General features: G+C 40.1%; 1 protein-coding gene across 1 annotated transcript; it reads right to left on the bottom strand.

Moving 5' to 3' along the window:
* Positions 1-317: 317 nt before the first annotated feature.
* On the bottom strand, positions 318-13,359 carry slc39a9 (solute carrier family 39 member 9). Its single transcript, XM_089004254.1, has 7 exons — positions 12,870-13,359; positions 10,739-10,847; positions 9,038-9,265; positions 6,363-6,431; positions 6,201-6,286; positions 3,801-3,935; positions 318-1,096 (listed from the first exon to the last, which is right to left on the bottom strand). The coding sequence occupies exons 1-7, from the start codon at positions 12,963-12,965 to the stop codon at positions 860-862; spliced, it is 960 nt and encodes a 319-aa protein (XP_088860380.1). The 5' UTR covers positions 12,966-13,359; the 3' UTR covers positions 318-859.
* Positions 13,360-13,790: the final 431 nt, after the last annotated feature.

The raw sequence follows: 13,790 nt of genomic DNA, 5'->3' as shown, positions 1-13,790 counted from the left end.
CAAAGATTCCACCACATATAGCTATATTTTACATTTTAAGAATCATGCTGAATATTCCGTAAGTCTTGTTTTTGAGTTGGTGACAAGTCCGTACGTGACGTCACTGAAGGAACGCCCCTGAGCGAAAAAAAAAAGGACACATTGTTGCAGTACTTCCATCACGTCAATGCATTTTGCTGTGCTTGTTTGGTCTGAAAACGTCATGTTGCACCAAAAAGAACCAGAAGAGGGCGACCAAGCTCCATATAAGGAATATATCAGCCTGCGGAAACGGGCTGATTAATTCCTCACAGGGAAAAGAAAAGGAGACATGAGAATTGTTTTTGTACTCGTTTTAAAAAAAAAAGACATTTAATTTTGTCATAAAACATGTGGCTTTACAACCCACTTTGCACCATCAAACATGAAGCAAACTCATTGTGGAAAAATACACACACACACACACACACATACGCGCACTCGCACACGGGCCTTTTCATGTCACTCAAGTTCCTCAATCCCGTTTGGGAACGTTTCATGATTTCACATGACTGCATATTAGAAATAAAAGTGAAGTTTGCCAAAATCCAGAATTAGAGGCGCCATCTACTGTATTTATTTAGATCTACGGAATGTCCCTTTGATCGGCGAGTGGAGCCAAATAAACATAATCGATAACCCCCCCAAACCCTTCCATGAAGCAAACAAAATATACACGTGTCTCGGAAACAGGAAGTAGCCCGATTGGAGCTACTATGGCACTTGAACGTCACTTTAAGTCTGTACAGTGTGTTTAAAAATAATAATAATAATAATGCGGTGACCATAACAGTTCCACATTTCTGAGTCTTTCGTTTTCACCACACCCTTTTTTTTTATTTTAATGGTGATGCCCGACTGACAGAAGCAGCGGGATGAGGCAGCCCAGCACCAAGGCGCCCACCTCCACCTTACTCAAACCTTTACCGCCGTTGCCGGCGGGCGACGCGTGGCTGTGGCCCGCCACGCCGCCAACCTCGGGGAGGACGTGCACGGTCGCCACGTACAGGAAGGTGCCGGCCGAGAAGAGCATGGCCACGCCGGTGGCGTTGATGTCGGAGAGCGCCTCCTTGCTACTCTGTTGGGAGAAGGCGGGGCGTGGGGGGGGGAGGGGAGGCGAAGGGGGCGGGTTCATTTTTCTTTCATTTGACAGGCGACTGACTCGATGTGATTTTTGACAGCTTCGATTTGAACTCAAATTAATCAACGGAAAGAAAGATGGAAGGAATGAAGCATGGAAAGAGTGATGGAAGGAAGGAAAGAAAGAAAGTGGAAAGAAGGATGAAAAGAACAAAAGAAGGAAGGACGGAAGGAAAGAAGGATGAAAGGAAGGAATGGTTGGTATGAAATAATGAAAGTAGGATGGATGGTAAGGAAGGAGGGAATGAAGGATGGAAAGAAGTATGGAAGGTTGGAAAGAGGGATGAAAAGAAGGATGGAAGGAAAGAAGGAAGAAAAGAAGGAAGCCTGAAAGAGGAAAAAGGAAGAAAAAAGAAAGGGGAAAAAGAAGGGAGGAAAGAAGGAAGGGAGGGAGGGAGGGAGGAAGGAAAAATGGAATGAAGGAATGAAGGGAGGGAATAACAAAGGAAGGAAGGAAGGAAGGAAGGAAGGAAGGAAGGAAGGAAGGAAAAATGGAATGAAGGAACGAAGGGAGGGAATAACGAAGGAAGGAAGGAAAAAGGGAAGGAAGGAAAAAAGGAAGGAAGGAAGGAGGAAGGAAGGAAGGAAGCAAGGAAGGGAGGGAGGGAGGGAGGAAGGAAAAATGGAATGAAGGAACGAAGGGAGGGAATAACAAAGGAAGGAAGGAAGGAAGGAAGGAAGGAAAAAAGGAAGGAAGGAAAAAAGGAAAAAGGGAAGGAAAGAAGGAAGGAAAAAAGGAAGGAAGGAAAAATGGAATGAAGGAACGAAGGGAGGGAATAACGAAGGAAGGAAGGAAGGAAGGAAGGAAGAAAGGAAGGAAGAAAGGAACGAAGGTAGGGAATAAGGAAGGAAGGAACGAAGGAAGGAAGGAAGGAAGGAAGGAAGGAAGCAAGGAAGGGAGGGAGGGAGGAAGGAAAAATGGAATGAAGGAACGAAGGGAGGGAATAACAAAGGAAGGAAGGAAGGAAGGAAGGAAGGAAAAAGGGAAGGAAGGAAAAAAGGAAAAAGGGAAGGAAAGAAGGAAGGAAAAAAGGAAGGAAAAATGGAATGAAGGAACGAAGGGAGGGAATAACAAAGGAAGGAAGGAAGGAAAAAAGGAAGGAAAAAAGGAAGGAAGGAAAAAAGGAAAAAGGGAAGGAAAGAAGGAAGGAAAAAAGGAAGGAAGGAAAAATGGAATGAAGGAACGAAGGGAGGGAATAACGAAGGAAGGAAGGAAGGAAGGAAGGAAGCAAGGAAGGGAGGGAGGGAGGAAGGAAAAATGGAATGAAGGAACGAAGGGAGGGAATAACAAAGGAAGGAAGGAAGGAAGGAAGGAAGGAAAAAGGGAAGGAAGGAAAAAAGGAAAAAGGGAAGGAAAGAAGGAAGGAAAAAAGGAAGGAAAAATGGAATGAAGGAACGAAGGGAGGGAATAACAAAGGAAGGAAGGAAGGAAGGAAGGAAGGAAAAAAGGAAGGAAGGAAAAAAGGAAAAAGGGAAGGAAAGAAGGAAGGAAAAAAGGAAGGAAGGAAAAATGGAATGAAGGAACGAAGGGAGGGAATAACGAAGGAAGGAAGGAAGGAAGGAAGGAAGAAAGGAAGGAAGAAAGGAACGAAGGTAGGGAATAAGGAAGGAAGGAACGAAGGAAGGAAGGAAGGAAGGAAGGAAGGAAGCAAGGAAGGGAGGGAGGGAGGAAGGAAAAATGGAATGAAGGAACGAAGGGAGGGAATAACAAAGGAAGGAAGGAAGGAAGGAAGGAAGGAAAAAGGGAAGGAAGGAAAAAAGGAAAAAGGGAAGGAAAGAAGGAAGGAAAAAAGGAAGGAAAAATGGAATGAAGGAACGAAGGGAGGGAATAACAAAGGAAGGAAGGAAGGAAAAAAGGAAGGAAGGAAAAAAGGAAAAAGGGAAGGAAAGAAGGAAGGAAAAAAGGAAGGAAGGAAAAATGGAATGAAGGAACGAAGGGAGGGAATAACGAAGGAAGGAAGGAAGGAAGGAAGGAAGGAAGGAAGAAAGGAAGGAAGAAAGGAACGAAGGTAGGGAATAAGGAAGGAAGGAACGAAGGAAGGAAGGAAGGAAGGAAGGAAGGAAGCAAGGAAGGGAGGGAGGGAGGAAGGAAAAATGGAATGAAGGAACGAAGGGAGGGAATAACAAAGGAAGGAAGGAAGGAAGGAAGGAAGGAAGGAAGGAAGGAAGGAAGGAAAAAGGGAAGGAAAGAAGGAAGGAAAAAAGGAAGGAAAAATGGAATGAAGGAACGAAGGGAGGGAATAACGAAGGAAGGAAAGAAGGAAGGAAGAAAGGGAAAAGGGAAGGAAGGAAGGAAAAAAAGAAGGAAGGAAAGAAGGAAGGAAGAAAGGGAAAGGGAAGGAAGGAAAAAAAGAAGCAAAAAAGGAAGGAAGAAAGGAAGGAAGAAAGGAAGGAAGGGAATACGGAAAGAAGGAAAGAAGGAAAAAGGGGAAGGAAGAAAGGAAGGAAGAAAGTAAAAAAAAAGGAAGGAAAAAAGGAAGGAAAAAAGGAAGGAAAGAAGTAAAACAGGTATGGACAAAAAGCACATTTGGACAAGACGAGCCTGGTAAGTGAAGGTAGACGTGAGAATGGATGGAATCCCAATCGGGTTGATGAGTGATCCGAAGAGTGGCCGCCACCTCCCGATCTGATTGGGGTTGTACCTGGCTCAGTCCCACGAAGGTGAGCATGGCCAGGACGGGGGCCGCCAGGGCAAAGACCAGCAGGTGCTTACGGATTCGATTCCTCTCCAGGCCGGCGTGCATGAGGAACGACACCAAGCCAAAGGCGGCGGGGGCCTGCCAAACAAATTCCGTCACATCTTTGCTCAAAGTTGACACGTGACGGGCAACGTGGGGACAACAAAAGCCAAACAAATTCGGGAATGGCGCTCTATGTCATATTTTCAATTCCCAAAAAACATTTGTGAATGGTAGTGAATGAGTTAAAATATGTCTTCTTTTCCCTTAAACAGTATTTATAATAATAATAATAAAACATTTAATTCATAAGCGCCTTTCACATCTCTCAAGATCACTTTACAGTCACAGGATGCGTTTTTCAGTCGGTGAGCAGCGGCAGCCACATGCGCCGGCGTTCACTCAACCCGGAAGTAACTCAAATAGTCCTTCCTTCCTTCCTAGCTACGCAATCGTTAGCCAACAGATACCTAGCTAGATAGCCGGCCAGCTAGATAGTGAATAGATAGCTAGCTAACAAGCTAGCTAGCCAGCCAAATAACTAGCGAGCCAGCCACAGCTAGTAGATAGCAAATAGCTAGCAAATGCTAATAATAATACTAATAACAATACTAATAATAATACATTTGATTTCTAAGCGCCTTTCAAAACTCTCAAGGTCACTTTACAGTCACAGGAGAAGTTTTTCTGCGGGTGAGCAGCGGCAGCCACACGCGCCAGTGTTGACTCAACCCAGAAGTAACTCAAATAGATAGAAAGCTTGCTAGCTAGGCAATCGTTAGCCAACAGATACCGAGCTAGATAGCCAGCCAGCTAGATAGTGAATAGATAGCTAGCTAAATAGCTATCTAGCGAGCCAGCCAGAGCTAATAGATAGCAAATAGTTAGCGAATGATAATAATAATACTAATAACAATACATTTGATTTCTAAGCGCCTTTCAAAACTCTCAAGGTCACTTTACAGTCACAGGAGAAGTTTTTCTGCGGGTGAGCAGCGGCAGCCACACACGCCAGCGTTCACTCAACCCGGAAGCAACTCAAATAGATAGAAAGCTTGCCAGCTAGGCAATCGTTAGCCAACAGATACTTAGCTAGATAGCTAGCTAGATAGTGAATAGATAGCTGGCTAAATAGCCAGCTATCCAGCCAGCTAGCTAGCTAGCTAGCCAGAGCTAATAGATAGCAAATAGCTAGCGAATGATAATAATAATACTAAACTAATACTAATAACAATACTAATGATCATACATTGGATTTCTAAGCGCCTTTCAAAACTCTCAAGGTCAGTATACAGTCACAGGATCAGTTTCTCTGTGGGTGAGCAGCGGCAGCCACACGCGCCAGCGTTCATGCAACCTGGAAGTTACTCAAATAAATAGCAAGCTTGCTACCTCGGCAATCATTAGCCAACAGATACCTAGCTAGATAGTGAATAGATAGCTAGCTAAATAGCCAGCTAGCCAGCCAGAGCTAATAGATAGCAAATAGCTAGCGAATGATAATAATAATACTAAACTAATACTAATAACAATACTAATGATCATACATTGGATTTCTAACCGCCTTTCAAAACTCTCAAGGTCACTTTACAGTCGCAGGAGAAGTTTTTCTGCGGGTGAGCAGCGGCAGCCACACGCGCCAGCGTTCATGCAACCTGGAAGTTACTCAAATAAATAGCAAGCTTGCTACCTCGGCAATCATTAGCCAACAGATACCTAGCTAGATAGTGAATAGATAGCTAGCTAAATAGCCAGCTAGCCAGCCAGAGCTAATAGATAGCAAATAGCTAGCGAATGATAATAATAATACTAAACTAATACTAATAACAATACTAATGATCATACATTGGATTTCTAAGCGCCTTTCAAAACTCTCAAGGTCACTTTACAGTCACAGGATCAGTTTCTCTGTGGGTGAGCAGCGGCAGCCACACGGGCCAGCGTTCATGCAACCTGGAAGTTACTCAAATAAATAGCAAGCTTGCTAATCGTTAGCCAACAGATACCTAGCTAGATAGTGAATAGATAGCTAGCTAAATAGCTAGCTAGCCAGCCAGAGCTAATAGATAGCAAATAGCTAGCAAATGATGATAATAATAATACGAATAACAATACTAACTTTATATATTTGAGACAAAGACTATCGGAGTACACATCATTATTATACATATTTTTTTATTAAAAAATGTTCTCTCTCGAACACTTCCCCAAGCCACACTTTTATTTTTTTATTCTCCTAACAATTTTTTTACAATATGTTGGTTTTACAAATTAGTCTTCCGCTAAAACCAAATAAACTCAACCAGGAAGTAAGATGAAAGACAGTTTATCTATTTCAAACCAATCTTTCTAAATGAACAATACCTTGTGTAGCATGATGGCAACAAAAACGATGAGCTGGACGCTGGTTTGAGAAGTGGAAGCGGCGGCTCCGAGGGCCACGCCGTCAGCTGGAAGTGACAAAGCGTGATAATTAGCGGCTAACAAATTGAAGAAGAAGGGGAAAGACCCACAAGACGACTTTACCGGCGGCGTGGACCACCAGACCGAGGGTGGTGGTGATTTTGGAGGAGGCCACTCTAGCTGATTCGGAATCTGTCAAACACACATGTTCTGGAATTACGATATAGTCATATAGTCTTGGCTAACGAACTAGTTTTTGGCGGACGAACCAAACCACACAGCGCCACGGTGGCTGGCGGACTACTTTTCGGCGGAAAAACACCAAACCACACAGTCGAACAGCGCCACAATGGCCGGCGGACTGGTTTTCCACACCCGCATTCTTTGAGTGCAGATGTGGTTTGTTATCGAGTGGAGTACTTTTGCTATTATGGGACCGAAAAAGACCCCAACACAGGCTAGTATTAAGCCGAAGAGGACACAAAAGAAAATTACGGTCGAGCAGAAGAAGATCATCGAAAAACACGAAGCAGGTGTGCGTTTGTGTGACTTAAGAGTCCCAGGACTAGTATGCTAAGTCGATCATTGCTACGTGTGGCTAAAGGTGTTTTTGTGTTGTCTAAGCAACAGTCTCAGGCAATAGAAGAGTTTGAAAAACTTCTGTTGCTTTGGATTAACGAAAAGCAGCTAGCGAGGGACGGTGTGAGTGAGGGTATTATCGCCGAGAAAGCACGGCAACTTCACTTGGATATCATCAAGAGGCAACTACATCAACGACCATCACAAAGGTAAATAAAACGACTTTATTATACAGTACATTTATTTCTTTAATTACAATCCAATACCACATATATCATACATGAAATAAGGTATATTTTGTGTAGTATTAAGGCTTATTTAGTAGAAAATTATATTTTATGGGCTCCTGGGAACGGATTATTCTAATTTTTTATTTTTTCTTATGGGAAATAAATGTTCAGCAGACAAACTTTTCGCTTTACACACACTTTCTGGGAATAAATTAAGGTCGCTTAAAATGAAATGTATTATTATTATAAAGGTAAATAGAAATAAGGTATATTTTTGTGTAGTTTTAAGGCTTATTTAGTAGAAAATTATATTTTATGGGCTCCTGGGAACGGATTATTCTAATTTTTAATTGTTTCTTATGGGAAATAAATGTTCAGCAGACGAACTTTTCGCCTTACACACACTTTCTGGGAATCAATTAAGGTCGCTTAATTGTTTCTTATGGGAAATAAATGTTCAGCAGACGAACTTTTCGCTTTACACACACTTTCTGGGAATCAATTAAGGTCGCTTAAAATGAAATGTATTATTATTATAAATGTAAATAAAACGACTTTATTATACAGTCCATTTATTTCTTTAATTACAATCCAATACCACATATATCATACATGAAATAAGGTATATTTTTGTGCAGTTTTAAGGCTTATTTAGTCGAAATTTATATTTTATGGGCTCCTGGGAACGGATTATTCTAATTTTTAATTGTTTCTTATGGGAAATAAATGTTCAGCAGACGAACTTTTCGCTTTACACACACTTTCTGGTAATCAATTAAGGTCGCTTAAAATGAAATGTATTATTATTATAAATGTAAATAAAAGGACTTTATTATACAGTACATTTATTTCTTTAATTACATTCCAATACCACACTTATGATACATAAAATAAGGTATATTTTTGTGTAGTTTTAAGGCTTATTTAGTAGAAAATTATATTTTATGGGCTCCTGGGAACGGATTATTCTAATTTTTAATTGTTTCTTATGGGAAATAAATGTTCAGCAGACGAACTTTTCGCCTTACACACACTTTCTGGGAATCAATTAAGGTCGCTTAAAATGAAATGTATTATTATTATAAATGTAAATAAAAGGACTTTATTATACAGTACATTTATTTCTTTAATTACATTCCAATACCACACTTATGATACATAAAATAAGGTATATTTTTGTGTAGTTTTAAGGCTTATTGAGTAGAAAATTATATTTTATGGGCTCCTGGGAACGGATTATTCTAATTTTTAATTGTTTCTTATGGGAAATAAATGTTCAGCAGACGAACTTTTCGCCTTACACACACTTTCTGGGAATCAATTAAGGTCGCTTAAAATGAAATGTATTATTATTATAAATGTAAATAAAACGACTTTATTATACAGTCCATTTATTTCTTTAATTACATTCGAATACCACATTTATGATACATAAAATAAGGTATATTTTGTGTAGTTTTAAGGCTTATTTAGTAGAAAATTATATTTTATGGGCTCCTGGGAACGGATTATTCTAATTTTTAATTGTTTCTTATGGGAAATAAATGTTCAGCAGACGAACTTTTCGCCTTCACAAACTTTCTGGGAATCAATTAAGGTCGCTTAAAATGAAATGTATTATTATTATAAAGGTAAATAAAAGGACTTTATTATACAGTACATTTATTTCTTTAATTACAATCCAATACCACATTTATTATACATGAAATAAGGTATATTTTGTGTAGTTTTAAGGCTTATTTACTACAAAATTATATTTAATGGGAACCTGGGAATGGATTATTTAATTTTTTTCTTATGGGAAAAAAAATGTTCAGCAGACGAACTTTTCGCCTTACACAAACTTATAATGCGGTGCACCTTATGTATGAAAGGGTTTTTAAATATGTTTCATTCCTTGAAGAAGCGCCTTATATTCCAAAAAATACGCTAATTGAAATATGACTCCCTTATCGGCAGCTCTACATCCCACCCGCGTGGGCTTCTCACCGTCAGCGCCGCCGTGCATGTGCGACGATCCGATCTGGTCAACCAACAGCATGAAGACGAAGCCTAGCACGAGCGACACGCCGATGCAGGCGTGCAGCTGCTCGTGGCCGTGCTCGTGGTGGCCGTCCGCGGCTAGGACGGGCTCCGCCGCCAACGCCGCCGCATCGCCCTTGGCCTCCGACCCCTCGCCGACGACGCCGACTTGACTGGGTGGATGGTGCACGGCCCCTGAGTGGAAATGTTAAGAATAACTGTTTGCATTTTTTTGACGGCAAATTCAAAATGTTTCTGAATTTTATTTACAGAGCATTTTGGGTGTATAGTTATCTCTTGTTTTTTTGTGCGGTTTAATGGGAACCAGGATTACCCGCGATAGTCAAAAATCCGCAAAGTAGGGTTTGGCGCGCCACCCCGAAATACCACATATGAAAAAGATGAATGAGTTCAATTAAAAAATGAAGTTAGTTAGTAAAAAAAAACAAATAAACAAAATAGTAAAGAAATGAACAGATAAATAAATAAAATGTGTACATTTAGTTTTTAATAATCTGTGAGCGTCCGGGTTAGGTGAAGGCAGGCGCGTGTGGCTGCCGCTGCTCACCTGCAGAAAAAATATTCTGTGACTGTAAAGTGTCCTTGAGAGTTTTAAAAGGCGCTTATAAATGAAATATATTATTATTATTAGTAGTAGTAGTAGTAGTAGTAGTCGTATTATTATGGACACAACTTGTGTCCATTAGACGTCCAACCGACGTCTCATTTTTGTAATAATTTGTAATTTAATCATAATTTGTAATAATAATAATAATCATAATTTGTAAAATGGCTTCTACTGAGCGTATTTTAATAAGATTCCACCGCATATATAGGTATATTTTACGTTTTAAGACTGGCTCTGAATATTCAGGAAGTCTTGTTTTTGAGTTGGTGACGAGTCCGTACGTGACGTCATGAAAGGACCGCCCCCTGACCGAAAAAAGCCACATTGTAGCAGTCCTTCATCAACGTCAATGTATTTTGCTGTACATGTTTGGTCTGAGAACCGTGTTGCACCCAAAAGCCGACAGAAGAGGGCATCCAAGCTCCATATAAGGAATTTATCAGCCTGTGGAAGCGGAGGTGGCCACTGGAGGTCGCCATTTTGTGCCTCTTTTTTTTGGGGTGAGAGATTTTCCCCCAATGTTGCCTCAAAATGGCACATATAATTCTTTAATTGATTGCAAACATGTATGCTTTCCTCTTCAGAACTATTTGAATCATATTCATAACTGGATGTGTAACAAGAAAGCATATTCTCGGAATCTGAAGCCATTGTTTGGATTCTCCAGCAATGCAAGACGTCTTGGCGTGACATCACGAAATGGGGGCGGGACTTTCTGAAAATGCCCAATTCGCAGCTCAATTTTTTTTTGCAGATTTTGGACACTTTAAGTCATTTTTATTGGTGTTTTGCATTTGAATAAAAATATCATACTGCGTGTTTTGGGTATTTTAGATGCTATAAAACGTTTTTCTGATGTCAGTTAAAAAACAAAAAAGTGACGTCAGTTGCCCTTTAAAGGTGCAAGTCTAAATGATCTTAAAAAGTTCTTTTTTCATATCGTCATCTGCATTCTTCTATCTTTTCACCAAAATACACGTTTGAACTTGTCGCTGCTATTGTAATGCCTCTATAACTTGTTTTGCGTTCGCTTTGTTTACCTTCCAGGATCTCCTGGTAAAGAGCGTGAACCCCTTCGGGAATGATGACGGCGAGCGCTGTGCCGCACAGGAGTCCCGCTCCCAACACAGTGACCAGCTTTAGCTTTTCCTGATTGGAAATGTGATAGAGGGGAAGGGGGGGGGGATAAAAATATAGCAGTATATCACCCAGCTGTCACTCATAAAACAGCTTTTTTAATTTTTTTTAAATTTCCCCCAAAATACAGTAAAGTCTCGTTATATCGATATTGGATATATCGATAGTCCCGGTTATATCGATACTATTTCTATGCACGCAGGGAGAAAATTACATGCAAACAGGGTCGGATGTATCGATAGTCCCGGTTATATCGATATTTTTTCGGACTCCCTTGAATATCGATATAACGAGACTTTACTGTATGTCACAGCAATCTTCCAATGTTATTTTCAAAAATAAAAGGAGTGTTTTACTTTGTGACAACACAAAGATAATCCGTCTGCTTTCAGGAAGGAGTCGAGAAATCGCCTATTTTCTGCCGAGAAGGTGAAATTTAGAGCAGCTCAACAATTTTAACTTAAAAAAGTCACAAATATTCAATTATGTCATCATCGCCTTGTTGATCATGAATTATGAATGACTCTCTGTGTCTTTGTGTTGTCATATTACAGTAAAGTCTCGTTATATCGATATCGGATATATCGATAGTCCCGGTTATATCGATACTATTTCTATGCACGCACGGAGAAAATTAGATGCAAACAGGGTCGGATATATCGATAGTCCCGGTTATATCGATATTTTTTCGGACTCCCTTGAATATCGATATAACGAGACTTTACTGTATTTGTTATTTAGTTTTTTCGTTTGTTTTATGACTTCAAGATGGCGCCGCGAGAGTGGCTGCCTTTCCAGCATCACCTGTATTTTGTTTTTCTACTTCTTTCGTTCCTTTCATCTCCCTTTCATAACTTTTCTGCTTTGAAATGTACATTTCTCCACAGCGAGACTAATATAGGTACATCCAATTATCATACTCTGCAATCTAATCTGCGGGTTCAACATTTCATCTTTTATAAAAGAATGAGACATAAACTAGGGACGCTAGAGTGACCTATATTCCACCGCGATTGTTCCTGTCCAGTGAACCGAGCGCACTCTGTACTCGCAGTCGTATATCATTGCATTTTTGTGAAGTACGTAATCGTTTTTCGTGGGATTTTCCAAGCTATGCAGTTTATGATGACGTATTACACGTTTCCCTCCATTCTGGTTCTTGAAATTTCTGAATATGACAATGAGAAATAAAATTGATTGAAGTTCACGCACTTTTTGCTAACACTACAGTTTATAAAGGAGAGTAAGTTGTATTTTCATAACTCATAGAAGTGGTAGAATATATATTTTTCTCCATAACTGCCAAGTTTCAAGCAAAAAGAAGCATTAGCAGATATATTTCTAGAGCTCGCAATTTTCTTTCCTACTATTCAGTGACAGCCATATTTGATTACTGACGAAAATCTGCCGGCATTCGATCGTTGATATTTGCTCATTTATATTGTGAATCTTTTGTTATCTGTTCTTGTTTAGAATTTCAAAAGCTTTCCGATGGTACCTTACTCGTTAAGATCTGCCAAAAATTCATAAAGTTATGATAGTTTAAACTGTAATAAAGAGCTCGGTCACAGATTTTCATTGTTTTAACTGTGTGATTACAGGCAGAAAATACCCTCATATTTCGAAAATTCAAAATTCCATTATTTCCTTATTATTTGTCATATTACAATAATCTATACATCATTTGAAATCTATTTAAATTCACTTTAATATGGTATTAGAAAACGTGTGATGAATTACACGGTATCATTGAAACTTTTTGTCACATCCCTACATAAACATATGGACGGCATTTAAATCTGTGAATCTGGATATTGCGTAAATAAATAAAACATTCTTTTTTTATGTAAAAGCCCATCAAACGACCGAAATGTATTTTTTTTTCCTTCCAAATTTCTCCCTGTGCGATTTGAAAATTGCATTTTCTAACTTCGCTATGTAAATTCGAACAGCCGACAATGACAGTTGAAGTCAATTATTAACGGAAGACCCCTGGAGACAAAAATGTCGACCCCCCCTGTGGTCGAAGCTTACCTCTGAGAAGTTTACTGCCAAAGGAATGGTTCCTGCCACATAGCAGCCCACCAGCATGGCAAGAGACAACAAGCTGATGGAGCTGAAGTCCTCCATGGCTCCACTAAGAACGAATCCAATTCCCCCCAAAAGAGAGAAGAAAACTTTTGAAGTGGGGTGGGGGCAAAAGACACACCTAGAAAATGTCACTGTCTGTCTGCACAAACGAGTTTAGCAAGCAGTCAACAGTAATGACGACGTGTAATTTTTAATTGTTGGCCTCCTCTTAGCTGGGCTAAGCTAACTAGCTTGATTTGGTTATTGTCCGTCCCGTGGCGGGGTTCGACGAGCGAGACGACTTGACGCGTCGACGTTCAAACAGGACACATCGGCCTTCATGTCTTCCATAAAACCTCCTTTACCAAAATAATGCGCGTTTCCTCCGCGAGAGAAGTGACCAAGGAAAGCAAACATTGGGATTGGTTCGGCCTCCCGGAGAGGAGTGGGGCAAACTCTTCCGGGTCACGTGATGTTGTACCGCCACGTCACAGGTCCAGGTTGGATTGGATTTGCCTTTATTAGTCTCGCAGTGGAGAAATTTACATTTCACAGCAGCAAAGTTATGAAATAAATGAAAGTAGAAATGCAAAACATAGGAGCGGCGCCATCTTGAAGTCAAAAGAACAAAAAAAAAACTAAATAACAAATAATATGACAACACAAAGACACAGAGAGACATTCATTCTTAAGCACTTTCTGTACCCTCTTTGTTACATAAAGCAGTTCCAGATGAAAGAGGAGAGGATCAAAGCGTCTCTTCACCAGTGGATCAGGGACATCATGGTGGAATGTGCACGTCGACTACAAGCTAAATGTTGAAAGCAAACACGCAGCTGTAGCATCCATTGACGAAAAGCCGTTTGTTGAAAAAAAAGTACAGTG

Source organism: Hippocampus bargibanti, linkage group LG09, assembly GCF_051943395.1.
Source record: "Hippocampus bargibanti isolate YZ-2025 linkage group LG09, ASM5194339v1, whole genome shotgun sequence".
Taxonomy (NCBI): domain Eukaryota; kingdom Metazoa; phylum Chordata; class Actinopteri; order Syngnathiformes; family Syngnathidae; genus Hippocampus; species Hippocampus bargibanti.
The sequence above is the reverse complement of the archived record's forward strand: the minus strand, read 5'-3'. Positions and strand labels throughout refer to the sequence as shown.